This window comes from Eublepharis macularius, chromosome 15, assembly GCF_028583425.1.
Source record: "Eublepharis macularius isolate TG4126 chromosome 15, MPM_Emac_v1.0, whole genome shotgun sequence".
Lineage (NCBI taxonomy): Eukaryota > Metazoa > Chordata > Lepidosauria > Squamata > Eublepharidae > Eublepharis > Eublepharis macularius.
Genome location: NC_072804.1, coordinates 28,180,389 through 28,200,639, shown reverse-complemented (window position 1 = coordinate 28,200,639; position 20,251 = coordinate 28,180,389). Strand labels below are relative to the sequence as shown.

Here is a 20,251-nt window from a genome sequence, read left to right as displayed (position 1 = left end):
CTCTTGCTTAAAGGAACTTAGCTTATTCAAAAAACAGAATGGAGTTTGTTTAACTTGAATGTTTTTAGTGTTGCCAGTGTGTCATTTTGGTTTTCCTACTGCAAAACTTCACTATTTGCATCAAGAACACCTTTGGGAAGGTATGATTGAAGCTGTACGTTCTGAACAGTCAATCAGGACTGCTTTTTTAAAAAAACTCTGCTCGTTCAACTCTATTGAAGTCAAAAGAACACGGTGAAGGCAACAACCACTGCTTGACTGGCGTGTGGGGGGGATTGATTCTTGGTGATGAAACAGGAAGTTGGCAGGCCAGAGGAACAGTTGAGCAGGGCAAAGTACAGCCATAGGGCAAGACTCAATAAAATAGTTCTTCTACCTGAACAGAACACCTTTTTAAAACAAGAAAACCCAGTTTTATTACCAAAATACTATGTACAAACGCCAATGAAACCACCATTGTGGATGCAGACACAACAGTGTTTAAATCTATATGCCTGAGAATTCGCATGCATGAAAACAAGCTCTGCCCCAAGCAGCTGAAGCACTTGGCTTGCCTACAGTAAAAGAGCCTTTTCTCACTCCGGAACTGGCCCCAAGGAAGCAAATATTAAAGGACGATGCATCACATTTCTGAAAATGAATGGAAACCTGGCATTTTATTTTACGCTGAAAAGAACTTCTCTTAGGCAAGAACAGTACTGGAAAACAGCCTTCTACAAGTTCATGCACTAGAGGTGCTATCCAGGCACCCTGAACAGAAAAAGACTTCACCACTTGACCCCAAAATGAAGCTAAAGCTATACTGCAAATTAATTTTTAAGCAGCTTAAAGTGATCCATAATTTTTTTTAAGTCTTTGGATTGGATCCGCTGCCTTTCTTCTTGCTCTAGCACTGAAAGGCTCTTTCATCGTAAATGACCAGAGCCTGGGAAAATCCCATTTCTATAATGGCTGTCCTGAAAATCAAAATGGATTTTAACCTTCAAGCATGATCGCGTGGCCCCATTTTTTGGAGATTCAGTAGGTGTTCCACATGTCTTTGTTCCCTGAAGTTTGACAGGAGACTTAAATACATGGTAGTGTATACATGGTAGTTCCCCCTTTTCAACTCATGCTATTTTCATCAATAAGTTTGTTTTAGATGGTCTCTGAAGCTTAAATTTAGGGTATACATTCAGATATTCCCAAGTCAAAGTTAAACCCTGAATCCCCATTTTAAGTTTGGGCTCGGGGAAATCCACAATGGGCCCAAACACTCCTGAAATTCCAGAATGCACAATAATTTCTCTTCTGGAATTTCAGAAGTGTTTGGGGAAGGGAGCATGCCCCAGCTGGCCACAGTGCACTGACCCTTTAAAGGTTAAAGAGCCATGGGCAATAGACTTGGCACCCAGAGTCCCAGTCTATTGCCCATTCAGAGTGGCCCTTTAAGCTTTACAGGGCCAGTGCACTGTGAGCCAGCTGGGGCATGCTTCCTCTTTCCCTCCCCGCTGCCAAGGGTAGTCAGAACAGGCACTAAAAATAACATTTTCATTTCTCTCTTTTTTAAAAAAGGCATGATTTTCAGGGGCCAAGACTGCAGAAATGAAAAACTGTGCCTGAAATTATTTCCTAAAGCAATAGTGCCCTTCTATTTCAGAAAAATGATAATCATACCTTTTAAAACAACCCAACATTAAATTAAAACATTGTTTTGCACACTGCTAGCGTAAGAAGTTCAGGGAGGTTTAATCCACCATTTTGATCAGACAAGTATTCAAGCAAGGAGTGGATCCTGGTATGTCACAGGACTGCACATTAAGGCACTGAATATGCAAAGCAGTTTTGATGCCTGAGAACAGTAAAGTAGCAGCAGGAGGTAGCACAAGCATCTACCCTAAAAGGCCCTTTAAAATAGCAGTTGCACCTGTAATTCATGCACAACAGGCAGAGGATACCCATTACAGTATTTGCATATGTATCTCTTCAAAAGGCTGACCGAACCGTTGTATAGCTAGCAATGTTCAGGTACGGCTACATCCATCCCTCCCACCCACATTCTGTGCCACCTCATTTCCTAGATTTGTACAGCAACTCAGTCAGTGACTAACCAGAAAACTTCCATTAGCCTGGAATCAATGCAAATGTCAGTCTGGAAGGCAAATTCACATGATGGATAGAAAGCATGCCAGAAGGTACTTTGAGGGGGAAAGTGGTGGCTAAGTATAAAGGTATCTAGAACATGCCACCGTCTAGGCAAATTTGCTTTGGTTTGTTGCTGCATTGTGAAAGTTGCATTTCTGTTTAAAAGGCACGTCATTGTGAAAATCCACTCTCGAGTGGCAAGTTCATACTTGCATAAAGGGGCACCTGTACAGTCTCTGTTAAAAACGTGACTGGGAACTTGTGCAACAGCATGAGCCAGCTTCCCTTTCCCGTGCAGTTAGGCAAGTAAAGGCACAGATTCAGTTATAAGGATTCTGGCTATGAATCCATTAAAGCAGCAAAGAGTTGCACAACTCCAGCACAGCATCAAGACTTCTGGCTGGTTCCTCTCAAACCTGAGAACTTCAGAATTGAGTGAAATGTTTTATATGTAATCTCCCAGTTATCTAGTGGCCAGAGGGATGCCTGTTTTTTGTTTTCCTCATGGAAAAATTTTTGTGGAACGCTTTTGCACAAAGGCAGCTAGCCAGACAAGACAATTTAGTTTTCTACATAAAACTACCATGGGCCCGCCCCTAGATACATGGGTCATACTGCAAACTGGGCCATACATTACAGCCACAACAATTCTCAGGACTATGGTTGGGAAAAAGTCCTGCCCCAATTGCAGGAGTGACCTCTGGCCATGCACGCCAGTATTTCCCCATGAGGCAACAGACCCATGACTGAGGAGGGCACATAGCAGCAAGCACAGAGGAGAACCTGCCAGTGCAAAGCAGCCCTAGAACTGCTGTCAGTTTAGGAAGAACTGACTATTGAGTAACTCAACCAGCATCAAATCAGATCTAGTAAACAAGCCTTTAGGATTTCTCTCAAGGCTGCTAAAGAGACCTTGTTAGAAGGTAGATGAATATTCATTGCGTGAGAAATACTCAGATTTCCAGTTGTGGGAAATGTGCTTTACCAGGCACCCCAACAAATAATTTAAGAAGTTTCTGAATCCCCCCCACCCACAAGCAGCTTTAAACATTCTTAGTCCCCAAGTCCTATCTTTTTTTCTTCACTGCGTGATGCAGTTATCTCCCATGTCCTGAGCATATCGGTCAGATACAGCGGTCCGCAAATCCTCGATCTCCTTGTGCAGGTGTCTGATATCATCCAATTTCTTTGCAAGCATGTTTGGCTTCAACAAGTCTCCCTTTTCTGTAACTGAGCACTGCACAGCTGTGAGGGCACAGAGCACAAACACAGAAATAGCCACAGATTACCCAAACGGCAACTTTACAGACTAATATCTTCGTGGACTCCATTTAAGACAAGCACTAGAAATATAAACAGTAAATGTTGTGCCCCTGCTGTTGTGGGCACATTTTGGTCTACAGATGGCTCAGAAGGCAGAGTGCAGGACATCAGTAGTTAGAGTCACCAGACAATCATCAACTCGCTGCAAAATGTACAGTTTGCAATCTTGCAAGTTAAGTATGTACTTGCTGGTGGTAGAGAGTGCTGTCAAATCACAGCTGATTTATGGTGACCCCTGGTGGAGTTTTCATGGCAAGAGACTAATAGGTGGTTTCCCATTGCCTGCCTCTGCAACCCTGGTCATCCTTGGAGGTTTCCCATCCAATTACTAACCAAAGCCAACCCTGCTTAGCTTCTGAAGTCTGACAAGATCAGGTGTGCCTGGGCTATCCAGGTCAGGCATGTATGTACTTGGGATTATCCAAATTTATGCAGAGCAAGGCCACTTAATAGGTTTGCAAGAACAAAACTTGCAGATAAAAGTTCTCCTACATACTTCTGGCCACTAAAGTCTAAGTAACAGCTAGGAAAGTAGGCAGAGCCCCTGAGAAAGAGTATAATGATCCAGTTTTATGTATCCAAAGGACCTCAGAATTACTTACAGTGAATGCCCAGCAGCAAAGACAGATTGGGGTCCTTCCCTTGAGCCCTCTGAGTCACAACACTGTAGACAGACTGCAAATCCTGCAAGCAGCGGGCCAGCTCCTTGTGCATTTCTTCGGCAAGATGGGCCACTTCACCAGGCACCTGCTGGCCTGGTTCAGGCTGTCGGAGGTGCTCTTGGAGAGTGAGGTTCTTCTCAATTAGTTCCTGGTTCTGTGCAGACAACTGAAGAAAAGGATGTACAGAAGTTGGAGCTGGCTCTCTATTGCCCCCTTGTGTGTGATGCTGCAATTTCACAGCTAAGTTTGAGCAGGAACCAAAAGGCAGTGTTCACTTTCTAATGCTCTCTCATAAAACCTTAGATTGCAATGTCTTTGGTCTCAATTTTAGCCATACTAACATTCCAGGGATGGGGGGGGGGGATGAGATGCTGAGCCCACATGGTATAGTGATAGTTATAGTTAGTACTATATTGTTATTGTCTATTCTATATTGTAACCCACCCTATGAGTCACAAGGTTAGAATGTGGTATAAAATTATTTCGTAAAAAGAAAATATGCCAAAGAGAAACTTGTTCCAAGCACAGATGTAAAATTTCCAGAAATCTTAAAGCCATAAAAAGAAAAAAACCTACATTTTCCTAATGTTTTTCAGGGGGAAAATGAAATTTATGTAACTCTTGAGAGAAGTAATAATGCATTAGTCTTCTGCAAGCAAAACACCCATTCTAGAGAAAAGCTATAGACAACTGTACCCTATGCTACCTATGCACGGGTATTTCAGTTTTAAAAGTCCCCACAGAGTAAGATAAGCAGCAATTCCTTTGCAAAATAACACACCACTGTATAATCATTACATGAAGACAGCAGCAACCAATGTATCTTGGATTTAAGCGTTGAATCTGTCTACAATCCGGCCAGAAATTACCATTTTCTAATATTGCAGATAAAAGTTTTCATAATACACACAGAGCAAAACGTTGTAAAAAGCATTTTACTCATTCTAAAAGAAAGTACTTCAGAGGGAAATCCCCCCCCCCTTTTTCTCTATTCCACTCCCCGACCTTCACAAGTCTCATTCTAAGGGTCATTTGGTGTGTTGACTTGGGTGTGCTATAAAACTTTCAATGTTATAGCTTTTCCCTCATGGATTATAAAGGCTGTTTCTGTGCAGCCTCTATGATTCTGTGGTCCAGGCATTTAAGAACAGCCAGGTCTATGGCCATACTGACAACTCTAGGATGGGAAAGCAAGACAAGCGGGAATATTCTTGGCTGCTGGGCCTTCAGATGCTATTTTCAAAATTTACTTTGGTCATTTATATTCTGCCTTTCTCACTGAGACTCAAGGTGGATCACATAGTGTGATATTAGTACAATCAGTGGCAAGGACAAGGGCAGGCATTTCCATACAGTGTCAAGATCATTTCCATAAACAATGTCATGGGGTAAATGAATATAAGTTTACAAAGACATAGTATTAGCAAGGATCCAGTATGGGGTTGAGGAATTGCTGAAACAGAACATAATCAATTCTAGGACTTACATTAAACACAAAGCACAGGTAGTATATAGGAGTACATATTTAAAGCAACAGATAATATGTAAGGCAACATAATGGTGAAATCTATGGTTTCTAACTCATTAGCGGAACATCTGGGACCCCTTTCCTACAATACTGCCCTCTAAGCTGAGAAAAAAGGCCTTTTTGAGTAATTCACAGTTTTGCATCATTTGGGGAAAGCCAGGAGCATGGGGGCTCTCCTGACCTCCTCAGCCAGGCCGTTCCATAGGGTAGGGGCCACCACAGAGAAAGCCCATGTCCAGGCTGCTGTTGATTTCACCCATGTCGAGGCTGGCACCTGCAAGAGACCCTGTTCAGATAAGTGAAGCTGCCGTGGAGGGACATAGGGAGGGGGGCGGTCCCATAGGTATGCTGGACCTCTAGGAAGTGGGATTATGGGGAGGGCTGGAAAGACAAATTCATGCAAGGAGTTAGCAAGACATGGCTTATCTAGCAAGGATTCTAATCAACTGGCCCTTTGGGAAGTTCAGTGGCATCAGCTTTTTGGCCCTATGCAGAGACATTGGGTTCAATCCTTCATTTTATGTTATTTACCCAAACTCTTGTGGGCACTCGCTATATTTGAGCCAGCTAACAGAATGCTAAAGTTTCTCAAAGCATAAAGACTAGGTCCACAAGCAGACTGGGGTTTGTGGTGCTGGTAACTAGCACCAAGCCTGCAACAAAGCGCTCAGTTGGTTGCATCACTGGTAGGAGATCTAGTGACTCTCCACTCAGCCTCCTGTTATAGCAGCCTGGATTCCATGTTCCCACTGAAGCAGAATGGGAAACCAATTTGCAGCAGATTCAGTATGCCACGGCTGCAGTAGCCATACCCCATCCTACTAAAAGGACTTGGCAGTACCAAAAAATACACAGAAGTATAAACTGCGACTCTGCATAGCAATACAAAAATCAGAACTAATCAGTAGGCTAGGGTTGTTCAAGTTCTGCACTGGACTGAGGCACCGATCAATGTGACAGGAGGCTCAATACAAATGAACAGAGCAGTAGTCCAAAGGAGTGTTACCTCTTTCACAGCCAAGCGTAGCTGCTGCAGCGCACTCTCCTGCCTGGTTGCTTCCACTCTTAGAGCCTGGCCGGTGCCCTCCTCTTGAGCAATCCGTTCCTCCAGGTCCTGGAATATCGTGGAGATACTCATTCACATTATGGCACAGGTGATACTTCAACACATGACCCAAACACGTGATCTGCCAACAAGGACCTCTCACCTTAACTTGTGACGAAAACTGATCTAGTTTCTTCTTTTGATTGTCCACAATCTGAAAACAAAAGATGCATAAAAAATTCATTCACTACTATCTTCCAGATGTAAACTTGATTAAAAAAAATACTTGAATTACACCAAGGGAGACCACACACACGTTTTCAATCATATGACTCCAGGGCCAAAGGCTGGATAAACGGTGTGATCTGGATAAATGGTGTGATCTTCACACATTCCTAAACTAGCGTCCTTCGGGAGTCCTCAGAGAAGATAATTTCTTTTGAAATCTGACTGGCCACAAGAATGCAGAACGGGCATGCTTGTGGGAATCGCTCAGTTGTGGAACATGTATGTATGTACGGTTGTTCAAGGTTAAGAGATTTTAGTTGCAGTGCTTGAAGCAGAGTAGGGAAAGAAGGAAGGAAGAAAAGATACTAGAGAGCAACAGCCTCCTCCAATTGCACACTACTAGCAGAGCTACCTTCCTGAGGAGTTCACATTCCTTTTGTAGAGAATCCTTCTCTCGTTTCCTTTTCTCCATCTCCTGGGCATATCCTTCTGTTGACGAGCTCTTCAGACACTGTGTCTTATCTTGCAAACTGGGAAAACAGAATACAGCCACTGAACTAAATGACCACAACAAGCTCACCCTTTGGAGGTGGTTTCTGCACAGTCACTGCACAGAACCACCACCACCACCTCCAGAATGACAGGGAAGAAAATCCTCCTTCATTCCAAAAGCACACAAAAGCCTTCAGCCGTGACTGCACACAAGCTGTGTGACTCACATTACTTTATAGAACGAGAGAAGAGACAGGCCTTTCTTGGCCAAGTCTTCCTCATCCCTTGCCCAGTCAGTGCAGGAGGAGTTTCACAGTATGACCAAGGCAGCAGGACAGTTTCCTTAACTGATCCAGTCCTTAACCTTCAAGGTAACTTTCAAGAAAAAGACACCATCATGAAATTCTACATCAAGACTTCACTTAGGACCAAGCTGAAGTCAACAGCAACAGATTCACTCCAAAATACAGAAAGCAGAAGAACTGACATCCTGTTTCTGGATGGCCCAGACCAGCCCAATCTTGTCAGATCTTGGAAGCTAAGCAGGGTTGGCCCTGATTAGAACTTGGATGGGAGATCACTAAGGAAGTCCAGGCTCACTATGCAGAGACAGGCAATGGCAAACCACCTTCTGCTCATCTCTTGCCTTGAAAACCCCATGGGGTCGTTGGCTGTGACATGATAGCACTTCCCATCACCCCCTCCTGGAAATGAAAAACAGAACCCTCCCCCTGCCTGCCACTTACTACTTAGCAGCTCCCTTCTCCATTTGCTTTTCTCACATCAGAGCACAGATGGAAGAAATGCACCTGGGAAGGCAAGGGCCAGTAGCCATGCATTCTTCTGGTTTCTATGGAAATGGGACAAATTCATATTTAAACACATGGATGCGTTGCATCTAGCTTAACTCTCAATAGCAGCCTCAAACTTTGTATCATGAGCTACTCTGGTACCCAAGCTAGAATGCTCACCATTTTATTAGCTTGGAAGTCAAACTGCTTTGTTATTCTTAGCATCACAATCATTAAAATGTTTTGATAAACAGCAGTGAAGCAATGCAAATTTACCAGAGGTGCACAAGTCAATATTTTGGTTCGTATCTATGCCAATGGTAATCACTCTGCTGCTCACATAGAGCCATATTCATGAAAAGAGATTTATTTTAGAGTACTCTGTGTGCCAATTCAACCCTGCCCCCTCCTTCAGCCAATAACCTCACACAGGTTTAAAACACCAAAACAGTGATCTATGAAGAAAAATGAGTTTTATTGATTATCTAAAACTCAGGTGCATATCCTTTCTAGAATAGATGCATAAAGACCAGAGGATCTTACGTACCCTTAGCACTGATTGTTTATAGAATAATTGCTAATTGTTTATAGAATAAATATCAAGGAGGTTAAGACAAACAGTTCATCAGAATTACATTTCTCAGGATACAAGACCCCAACAGCCTGACTGACAGGCCAGTAAGATCTCACTGTAATGTAAACACCTCAGTGTTGAAGTCATTCAACAAAATGCGTCTGGGAAGTAACACATTCAAAGTTAAAATCTTAGCTGCGAAGTGAAAACAATGAAAAATGTTTACAGCTGAAAGGAACTTTCTCACCTCACTGCAAGATCGAGCTGACCTGTAGTTCAATCTCTACAGTTAAGGAGAAATAATCCATTTACTGAGGCAGATTTGCCTCTTGTGTCAGTGTCTTGAGAGAATGAATACTCATATATGGGATTTCTGAGGAGAGGTCCCCAAAATCCCTTAAAATTTCACAATTACCATCAACCGAAAGACACACATTTACTTGCATCCCTGGCATAAGGCCTGCACCTCAGGGAGGCTCAAAGCATACCTGTTCCTTCAGCAGCTATTTCAAGATAATAACAACCTGCCAATCAGAACCCCCACCAGGTAGTGACCTTGTCCACTTCCCTGAAATATGAGGCACATGCCACATTGGGAAATGGTACTAAGAAAAGCCACAGCTGGTTCCTGACCCACTGATTATATCTATCCACATGCTTTCTAGAGGCTGTTGGTTGTGAGAGCTGCCACGCCATCATTTGCTTTTCTCTCCCTCTGCCATCAGCCTGATCCTAACTGAATTTCATTCTTTTTCTTTCCCTATAGCTTCCTGTGAGGTTACTGTCTCTCCTACTAACCACTTTTCTCCATCTCTCTCTTCCTTGGCACCTGGGCCATCTTGCTATCTCTGAACACACAAAGTTGCCTCCTACCAAGTCAGACATTTGGTCTATCAAGATCAAGCTTGTCTACTCAGACTGACAGCAGCTCTCCAGGGTTTCAGGCAGAACTCTTTCCCATCACCTATTTCCTGATCTGTTTAACAGAAGATGCTGGCGATTGAACCTGGGACCTTGCGTGTGCCAAGCAGATGCTCTGCAACTGACCCACAGCTCCCTCCTGACATACATGCTGCATGTGGCAAGCTTCACTGCCAAAAGTATAATACAATGGAAGGTAGCATTTGCGCATTTCACTCTGCCTCTCCTCTCCTGGCCCTAGTAAATGTTACCTGTGCATAGTGGAAAGCAGTTCCATCTCTTTGTGCTTCTGCATTTCTACTTGTGCCTCCTTCTCTCTGCAACTGGCACGAACACCCACAAGCTCCTTCTCAAGGGCTGTCACAGTTTCCTGCAAGACTGCAACTGTCTGCTGAGATTCCTTTAACTAGGAAGAGGGAAGGGAGGGGGAGAGAGAGAGAGCTCCAGAACCAACCAGGGTATGACTGGGGGGGAGGAGGGGGGGAGATACAACAATATTTCTGGAAGCTGCTACATCGCTTTAATGACTGCAAAGAACTTGATGCCCAAGGTCAGAATGTTTCCCTGCTTGTTAAGACTGCCAATCCAGTCACCCACTCACACCCAAATATACTAAGAGACTTTCCTTGGATCCACTGATTCTGTTCTACCTGCTGACTTTGTTTCTGGTGATCCTCTAACACGGGGAGGTCAGCCAGGTAGCGCTCCAAGGTCTCGATTCTCTGCTGTTTCTCCCGATTCTGCTCAGATTCTTTTTGGCATTTCTTTTTCAGATGCTCAATATGTTTGTCTCTTGCCTTTACCTGCACAAACAAAACAGCACGTGCTTGGGCTCTCTCATTATAGTGGTTCTCCACCATGGCAGCACACAATTCAGGTTCCGAGGCCTAAAGCCAAACAGCCAACTCTGTTCTCAACTTCCTCTAGCAGCAAGTGAAGATTATATTGGGGCCTTCATTCAAGCATGGCACTCCAAGGAAGAAAGACGAGACCATCAACAAGCATTTTAATCCTACTCACATGGGAAGCAGTTTGGCTTGAGGGTACAAGCTGTGTCATTTGAGATGTGACAACAAGGACTGTTGTGCTTATCGCACCCAGAACAAATAGTTATTTTCGTTTTGAAAAGTACAGGGTTTTGACAGACAGGACCAGTCTAATTCTGATGCAGTCATTTCCAATAGTTTTGATGGTCTCCATTTCCTTTCCTGTGTCCTCCAAATCCCCATTCGGAATCTCTCACATAGAGGCCGTTCTCACTTCCCAACAGTTCATGACATAAACCAGCATGTACTTTGAGGCTCTTGTAGGTAGAAAAGTATACTCTTGGCTCTCAAATCAATACAAATTAGAGCCCCTGAACTAGCTGTCCCCCTCCTTCACACCCAACAGAGCTTATAACTTTGCAGGGGGCAAATGCAGGCAGGCTGCGAATAATCTGGCAGGCTTTTACTACCCTACATGAAAACGTTGCGTATACCACCCTCCATGTACGAAAAGGTTCCCAAGCAGGCATTTTCCTTCTTTTAGCAAGTGTAGTAAATGGAAACCAAAAGAGTCCTCTAGCACTGCTAGCTTAGAAAGCCTACCCTCTCCTCTTGTTTCTTCAGCTCTGCTGTATACTTCTGTACTGTCTCCTTGTGGGACTGCTGGATCTGTCTTTCACCTGCTTCTGAAGCAGCCAGCTTCCTCTCTAGTTCAATCTTTTCCTTACCCAGCAATTCTGTTTTTTCAGTAAACTGAGCACGCAAGAATACGTTCTCCCGTTGCAACTCCTGCAAAAGGGACAAAGTGAATCACAACAGCTCCTAAGGCTCCCCCTCCAAATACACCCCCACAGCACAGCAAGAAAAATCGCTGTGACTCATAAAGACCACCTGGAGCATTAGCACCATCAGTCCTGTTCCTGTAGGAATTCTGACGTGCATTTACCTGAATTCTGAGCAAGTAGATGTCTCCGTAAGGGGCAGGAGGGCCAAAGAAAGCGCTGTGGACCTGCAGCTCACTTTCACGCACTTTCTGCTCCAGCTGGGAAATGTGCTGCCTCTGCCTTCGAAAGAGAAGGGCCCACAACACAAAACTTTTCACAAAACTTGAACTCGGATACATCCGGGCTGATAGAATCTCAGAAAACAGGTTAGGAAGTTGCCTTTATTGAAGGGATTTTCAGTAAAGCACTTTAAATAGTGCTTATAATCTTAAAATGGGAATGAAGGTGGTGATGGGGACAATGGGAGGTAACTGAGAACAACGATCTTTTACTCCCTCTCCCTTTGATTTATTTACCTGCCTACACTGGAGAAAAAATCTACAAGCAAGAACCCTGCTGTTCCAGGTAAGAGCTAGGCCAGGTTTTCTCAAATCCAGTGTATACAAAACAGGCCTCACAGACCCGCCCCCTCCCCACCCATCAATGCACTTTCTGACCCTGATTAAGCAGGAAGCACCCATTTTTGCAACGGATAGCTGTTTTCTCCCCCATTCTATACCCATGAAGTTGGCAGGCACCTGTCATTGCTTAGCCAGTCAATGATTTAGTGAAAATAATTCTATTTTCTCAGGAAGAATTATTTCCCAGACTTGAAATGGAATGACAGGAATACTTCGAAGGTGTCTGTCTCCTACCTGTCAATGAGCATTTCTTTCTCCCTGAGCAGATTCTCATTTGCGTTCACAATACCAACCCACTGAGCTGGATCAAGAGAGTGCAACGAAGAGCTGTTCCCCAGGGGAGGGTAGCAAGCAGCTTTGTTCTGCAGCTAGAATCATAAAATTCAAACAGAGGAGTTGTGAAGTTCAGCTCTCAAAGGTAGCTGCAGTATCAGAGGCTGTCTTGTCCTTCTCAACCTACCAGTACACAGAAGGCTCATCCCATATGCAACTATTTCAGACCCCTCACCCCCACCCCGCATCTGTGCACTCTCTTTGTATACTACTAATAGAGTGTATGGAATAATTTTAGATCATTGTGTGTCACATGAGAATCTTTGTTTGACGTCACTAAACAAAAAACGTTTCCTACTGAAGGGTGTGTGGAACTTATGGCAAGCTGGTTTAGACAAAATAAAGAAAATGAGTCACACGATGTGCTAACTCAAATACGTGTCAGTACTTTTTTCCTATTCAACATTCAAAGGAACTATTCCAACACAGCACCAGCACTTAATAAACTAACAATGCAATGCTAGGCAGTGTTGCTCCAGTCTAAATCCATTGAATTTACTGAGTTTCAGCTGGAGTAACTCTGTATAGGTTTGCAACGCCTGTTCATGAATTGCAAGGACTCCTCTATCAAAATGCTTAGATTGGGATGCCTTCAAATTTAATATAAACAGATGCACAAAGGAAGGAACGATCACTTATCTTGGTCTCAGTGTGCAGATCAAGTAATGAGCGCAAAAGGGCAATGGTATGAGAAAATGGTATGGAAAAAAAGAGATGCTTCTGCAGATCAGGTGGTTTAACCAGCCCGCCCCCACTCCAAAGAGTGGTATGTGAATAGGTATACACAGCAGAAATTTTAACAAATGGCAACTGAGATTTCACAAGATCACAGTTGTTGCAATGCCATACACAAGGCTTTTTTTAAAATGGGGGAGGAGTAGAAAGTGCCAGTGGGTGGAGAGAGAAAGCAGTATTGGAAGGGCAGCAGAGAAAAAACAGCAATAACAGAGGGTAAGCAAGAGCAGAGAATGAAACAGTCCGTGCAGAGGGTTAGATTTTCCCTCCTCCATGAGTCATCACAAGTCCCGCTCTTGTTGTTGTCCTGGTCTCCCTTTCTGCCCATAATGCCTGGAATCTAAATATCTGTAACCGTATCACCCTGCTCTTCCTCCAAATCTCCCCTCAAAACCCTGCAAAGTATCATATACACAGACAACACTCTCATCTTCCTCACTGGGCATTAATCATAACAGTATATAATAGTGGTGTGTTCTTTCAACAAACATACTAAGGATGTAGGAGGTGGAAGGAACATGCAGCAGTTTTAGGCAAAGACAACTATATGTATGTTTCCATTTTTATCCTGCAGTTCGCAGGGTCCAGGGCAGATAACTGTGTAATGAAGAAAGAACTTCAATTAAAAATAGCTAAACCCTAGTTATACACTTTACATTTAATGGCAAGATTCAACTCCAGTATTACCTTAAAGACTAACAAGATTTTAAGGGTGTAAGTTTTCAAGAGTCAAAGTTCCCTTCATCAGGTACCTACAAAGAACTTTGACTCTCGGAAGCTGATACCCTGGAACTCTTGTTGGTCATAAAGTGCTACTGGACTCGAATCTTGCTCTTCTTCTGAAGACCAACATGGCTACTCACCTGACACAATATATTTAAGTAACTAAAAAGTTAAAACTGACTACCCAACTAATGTACAACTATGGATAATAACTAAAAGTCTTATTCTGATGCAAGCAGCTGTTTCTACATATAGGCACGATTTAGCTAAACACAAATGATTATAACAGGGTCTTCTACCTGCATCTGATCTAGCTGCTGACGAACCCGGTCCAAATGCTGTTTCCAGGCACTGAATGCACAGTTCTCATGTGAATGTAGTGTACAAGTTTGCTGTGTCCACACTTGAGGCTGAGCAGTTGTTGAATTAGAGTATTTGACAGGTGGATTAGGTCCCAAGGACAGCTGTTTTTCACAGATTCCACTGGCCTCGGTTGGTGGCTTAGAACCAAGCTGCACTCTACCTGGTTCCTTTTCGAGGTCAGCAACACTGAGGCTTGAATTGCACATTTGGAGCTGGGTCCAAGGACCATCAGACTGCCGTTGCAGAACAGCAGAATGGTTCAAGGTGCGTTCAGCAGCAAGCCTGCCAGGTTTCTGAGCATCTTCTGTGCTTGCTTGATCAGATGAAGGGAACAGGGATCGATCAAACCCTTTTTCCAGTGAAGTCCGGTACATAGGAAAATGGCCCCTGGGCAATGCTTGAGAATGTCTCGAAACATTACAGCTTGCTACCAGTCCTGCCACGTCACCTGAAGAGCCAGGCAAAAAGGAAGTCAGGCCAGCCATAGGTGTGCTTGATTCACCCACCACACAGGGCTTGCAGGGAGGGCTCTCCAGCATGGAAGGCATGACATGAGCCGTAGGAATGGTGACCTGGGTTCTGATGGGCTGAAAGGAAGAACCGTCACTGGAATTGCAGAATGCTGTAGAAAGAAAGTTAGGGGAGAACTAGAATCACAATTGCTTTCTTTCTAAACAAGCCTGTCTTTTGCTATGACTCTTCTGTACACTTGGTGAACTAGAAGACTCACATGTCCTAGCAGTGCTTCCAGAAACAAGAAAAGGCCTTCTGCCAACAATGATTTCTTTCTCCTAGCACACAAAATATTTTCTGATCACAATTGAATTGAGACATGCAGCCACATTATGTTCATTTGATCAATTTAGATTATGTAACAAAGTGCATATTTCGAGCTGTCCACAAACGAATCTTGAAGTTGCTTTTAAAAAATACTGAGGCTTACTCAGGAACCAGGAGTTGAGCTCTTGGCCACATTCCCAACCCTGACCCCTAAAACTCACTCGCTGCCAGATCTGTCAAGTGAAGTTGGCTGCAGCCCCAAGAAGCAAAAGTCTGGAATGTCTCCTAGAAAAAATGAAGCAATTTCTGTTCTGTTTGGCACTTATCTTCCTCCAAAATCAGCTTCAGTTCTCTCCCAAGAAATACAGCAAAGCTGAATACTGAAAATCCTGACACACTGAAACACCAGATCAGACTAGATGGAAGTGTGAAGTTATTCTTAGCAACTCTCAGGTTTCAATACAGGAAAAACAACAGCAGCTTAACCAAGCAATAGGACACATTAGTTTTTATCAGCTTTCCTTCCTTCCCTTCCAGATACCTGGTTATGGCTACATGAATTTCTGGTTCTTGTGCAAGATAAAGCCAGTAGAAAATCAGCTTAAGGTTTGAGGTACTGGCTCTCTCTTATTTTAGGACAATGAGCTCATACCATCACATGTCACTTACACCCATGTGCCAATATGAGGCAGAACATAGGGCTCAGATTTGGCTGTCACAGGAATGAGACTGCATACATCCAGTCTAAGGATCTATAGACAAGATTCCAACTTATGGTAAAAAATATTAGAAGAGCCAGCAAGCCTAAAACTCCTTCAAGATGAACAAGCTGCAAGAAGAGGAAAAGACCATTCCTATGTAGGCAAGAAACAAGAGACTCAGCAAAGCTGTATCTAGAGCACAGCTACAAAATATGTGACAGAGCACATATATCCATGGGTGATACCCCACCTTTGATTCCTAGCATTTCTAATTATTCTGATATAAGGGCTAGGAAAGACTTGATACACTCAGGCGAACAAACGAAAAACAGAAAAGAGTCCAGTAGCACCTTTAAGACTAACCAACTTTACTGTAGCGTAAGTTTTTGAGAATCACCGTTCTCTTCTTCAGATGCATCTGAAGAAGAGAACTGTGATTTTTAAAAGCTTATGCTACAGTAAAGTTGGTTAGTCTTAAAGGTGCTACTGGACTCTTTTCTATTTTTGCTACTACAGACTAACACGGCTAACTCCTCTGGATCTATATGACCATGAAACAAAAAACATGCATTCTGCCCTTTAAATAGAGCTACTGGGCCATGCCCGGAGAGAAAAATTTACACCTCAGCCAAGTCTCAACCTTGCTACTTCACTTGGAGCTTGTCAGAATCGAAGAGTAGTAACATAATGGCACTTTCATACAATGTTTTCCCTACCAGTATAAGTTAAGTGTACTGCACGAGCATACACATGTGTAGGGGAAACTATGCAGAGCAGCTCTACACTGAAATGGCATGTCCAGTTCCTTAAGCTGCAAAAGAGTTATCCCAAGTATGGTTCTTGTACTGTGAGGTGTACTAAAAGCAATTAGCTCAATAGCCAAGTGGACAGTTAGCAACATCAAGGGAGAACTTAAGCTCAATTCAAATAAATCTCAGGGAACATAAGCAACAGAAATGAGTTGATCAGTAGCTGGGAGACTAAAAGCTTAGAAAATGGAAGATATTTGAAGTCACCAATTAGTTGGGAGAATCTTACAGTGCAATCCTGCACATAATTATCCTAATAACTACTCATTGAAATCACTGAAATTAGACTGACATAATTTTACATAAAATTGTGCTGTAAGACATCCATATTCTTTCTGATTCTATGTAGGAAGGCGGCAATACAAAAGGACTGTCAACTTTTGTATATAAACACTTGTAAATAAACAAACTGATAAAGGATCTAAATAGGATGAAGAAATCAAAACAAAAACTTACCCTCTGCACTACTAGAGCTAGAAGTCCCATTTAGCGTGCCCCCAAAGGCAGCCATAGTTGAATTACGACCAGAACGTCTCCAGATTTTCAGATAGAGCTTGTAAGACTTTCTCTAGAGAACCGTCTGGACTGAACTGGAATGGGGGAGGGGGGGGAAATGTTACAAAATTTACACGGCAATTCATGACCCAATCTCACACTATCAAACCAGGGCTCAGCAGAGGCTAGAAGCAGCTTTGCACACAACAGAAATGATTTGTTCCTCCAGTCATCTTACTTTACCACTTCATCAGCAGTTGAGTCTCATGCATGTCTATTCCAGTTTGATTGTTTGCATTTTTTATCTGATCTTGTTTTTGTCTGCAGTGCAATGGGACCATATTTTGGAATGCAAGACCTTCTCAACTCTTTTCATAACAGCTCCTCGACCCTGTGCCTCAGCAGTGTCTGTTCGCACACATTAGAAATGCTAATGTACGATGAATACGTACATTAGTGCTAATGTACGATGAATACGTACAGCTGTGTGTATGTATCTACAAGTATAATGCTACATGCTCGATACAATCCCTAAATCCTGCCCTGACAGTAGCCCAGCTGTTGGGTTTTGGATCACCTGATGTTTACAAAGGCAGCCCTCCCCCATAAGGGCATTACAGTAATCTAACCTGGATGTGATAAACATATGGATCACCATGGCTTTCAAAGAATTATTCTGGCTGGTGTATCAGTCAAAGCTAAAAAAAATGTGCTATGCACCATGGAAGAGACCTGCACCTTCAATCATAGGCCAGGATCCAGCAGCACCCCCAAACTATGAGCCCACTCCTTCAAAAGAAGTGCAATGCCCTCCAGGACAAGCTAATTCCTCAAACCTCAACCAGCTCTGATATTAACGAACACCACCTCAGTCTTGTCGGGACCAAGCTTCAGTTCATTAAGACTAAGGTTGTAAAGTTATGTATTTCCCTCCCCCCAGAAAAAAGTCAGCGATTGATCGCTTAAACCTTGGATAAAGACAGCATAGCAACTGAAATATGCAACTTAAAGAAAGTAAACAATCCAGACTAGGTTTGGCAAGAAGTTGAAAACCTTTGATCAACTTTCAGAACTAACTAAAAGCTAACACTTATTTTGGCATTGATGTTTATAGTTTTTTAAAAATTTAATACAGTATAAATATGTTAAGATAATTATTTGTGGAATTCATTTTCTGTTTCTCTTTACAGTGCTGTGTACAAAAACAACCCAAACAAAGGCAATACCAGAAACTTTTTCTGCTGCTATTTCAAAGGCTTTTGCTGTTTGTGTACAGATAGGTCAACCAAAAGGTTACAAAATGTACAAGGCAGCCAAAAACAAGTTTCCCTCCTAGCATTCATGTATTTGTATACATATGCATGAAGAAATAATTAAATCTATAGATTTACAATTTACACCCCATTTTTCTCTCCAATGAGGATCCAAATGAGGTTACATCAAGCAAGCTTTCCTGCCAGCAAGCTTTCACTACAGTACAGGGATTCTAACCTGAATCTTTCCAGATCCTACCCTGACCTGGATAGCCCAGCTGAGCCTGATTGCATCATATCTCAGAAACTAAGCAGGGTCCACCTTGGTTAGTGATTGGATGGGAGACCAAAGAAGACCAGGATTGCAGAGGCAGACAATGGCAAACCACCTCTGTTAGTGTCTTGCCTTGAAAACCCCACCTATGACTTGAAGGCACTTTCCACCACCACTCCCAGATCCTAGCCCTGTGCTCTAACCACTATACTACACTCGCTGTCAATTAACTTATTTAATTTTTCCATTTACTGTATTTATGCCCCACTTTCTCGCCCAAATAGGGAACCAATGCAGCTTCCACCATTCTTCCCCCTCCCTCCATTTTCTCCTCAAAACAGCCCTGTGAGGATGGCTGGCTCCAGGTTACCCAGCGAGCTCCTATGGCAGAGCAGGGACCCTCGCCCCCAGGCCGCTCAATGAGGACACGACTCTAGCATTTGCCCCTGCCGAAGACATCCGGCCTTTGCTTTTAATCCTCTTAAGCCATCTCTCTCGTGCGTGAGGCTAAGCAGAAGCGCTCTCCGGCCTCCGAAGGACCCGCTCCCCCACTCGAGCCGCAGGGAGCTGCACGCAGGGGCTTCACACCCGAGCCGAGGGCGGCGGTTTAAAAGGCTACCCGGGGATTTTCTCTCTCCGGTCACCGACGCGCCAGAGGCGGGCTGCCTGTCAGACCTGCCACGTGTCGGCGCCGCGGAATTCATGAGAGAAGAACGAGAGCCGCCCTCGCGAGCGGCAAAAGCATTTCAGCGGCTTTACCTGGGCAAGGCCGGGCGAGGAAGCGCCACGCGAACGCCGCGAGAAGAGCCCCAGCGAAGCCCCTCAGCTCGGCCCCGAGCGACGGTTGGTGAAAGGCCACGCCCACTCCCTCCTCGAGACAGTTACGACTCCGCCCCTTCGTTTGGACCCGCCTCCGGTGCCATCTGTTGGAGGAGGGGGAAAGGCAGGGTTACGCCCCCGGCGTCTGTGGCGTCCTCCCACCATTGGACAGGCGCCGGACAGAGCAGCCTATCATGGAGGGGCGCGACTTTTCTAGTCTGTCTGTCTCAACGGTTGTCTGGCGTAAAACGGGTTGGGCCAGCCACCTTCCACGCCCCTTCGATGGGTCCTATAAAGGCGAGAGAATGAGGATTCCTTCTGTGGTCACGCCTCCGCTTCCGCCCCTCTCCAGCACATCAAGAGAGGAGGGGGGAAACGAGCACTTGGCCACACCCTTTTGTTCCCAAACGGAGGGGCGGTTCCTAGCGCCGGCCCCGCCAGACAGCCGCCAATGAGATGCTGCCTCGGATAACGAGTCCCGCCTTTCCATCCGTGAATCAAAGTGGGATGATCCAAATACGTTTTTTGCCCACTGTCGAGAGCCGTAGTAAGGGAGAAAAGTCGCCATGGGTATTGAGGGCGGAAGTGGCTGCAGGTCTTACTTTGAAGCTGTTAGATCCGTTGGGTGGGTACCCATCAATGAGGAGCCCCTTTTCCTCTCATTTTTCAAAAGTTATTAGAGTGTCCGAGTGGGATCTAGGACGCCCAGGTTCAAATCTTCACTCTCCTAACCAACCTCACAGGGCTGTTGTGAAGAAAAATGGAGGAGAGGCGAATGAATGATGCTCAAAGATAGCTAACAGGAGGATGCAAGCAGGGACACTGATTCATTCAGGCTGTTTGTCGTATTAGTCTTATCCAGTTTTAAAAGGAATATCCTGCAAATT

The 20,251-nt window shown here is 44.1% G+C and overlaps 1 protein-coding gene across 2 annotated transcripts; it reads right to left on the bottom strand.

The window, feature by feature from the left end:
• Positions 1 to 637: 637 nt before the first annotated feature.
• Positions 638 to 19,373, bottom strand: CEP85 (centrosomal protein 85). 2 transcript variants are annotated; one of them, XM_054999623.1, is made up of 14 exons: positions 19,305 to 19,373; positions 16,980 to 17,113; positions 15,235 to 15,298; positions 14,170 to 14,855; positions 12,314 to 12,447; positions 11,621 to 11,738; positions 11,278 to 11,463; positions 10,339 to 10,491; positions 9,940 to 10,094; positions 7,323 to 7,440; positions 6,846 to 6,896; positions 6,644 to 6,751; positions 4,050 to 4,275; positions 638 to 3,369 (listed from the first exon to the last, which is right to left on the bottom strand). In XM_054999623.1, the coding sequence occupies exons 2-14, from the start codon at positions 17,007 to 17,009 to the stop codon at positions 3,206 to 3,208; spliced, it is 2,193 nt and encodes a 730-aa protein (XP_054855598.1). In that variant the 5' UTR covers positions 17,010 to 17,113; positions 19,305 to 19,373; the 3' UTR covers positions 638 to 3,205. The 2 variants fall into 2 exon arrangements, with proteins under 2 accessions (XP_054855598.1, XP_054855599.1); XM_054999624.1 differs by lacking the exon at positions 15,235 to 15,298.
• Between the last annotated feature and the right edge of the window lie 878 nt (positions 19,374 to 20,251).

Coding starts and splice junctions, on each gene's coding strand:
- CEP85 (XM_054999623.1), bottom strand. CDS start 17,009: ATGGGACTTCTAGCTCTAGTAGTGCAGAGG. Junction 12,448..14,169: donor AGCAGCTAGATCAGATGCAG/GTAGAAGACCCT, acceptor TTATGATTCTAG/CTGCAGAACAAAGCTGCTTG. Junction 10,095..10,338: donor ACCAGAAACAAAGTCAGCAG/GTAGAACAGAAT, acceptor CCCTCTTCCTAG/TTAAAGGAATCTCAGCAGAC.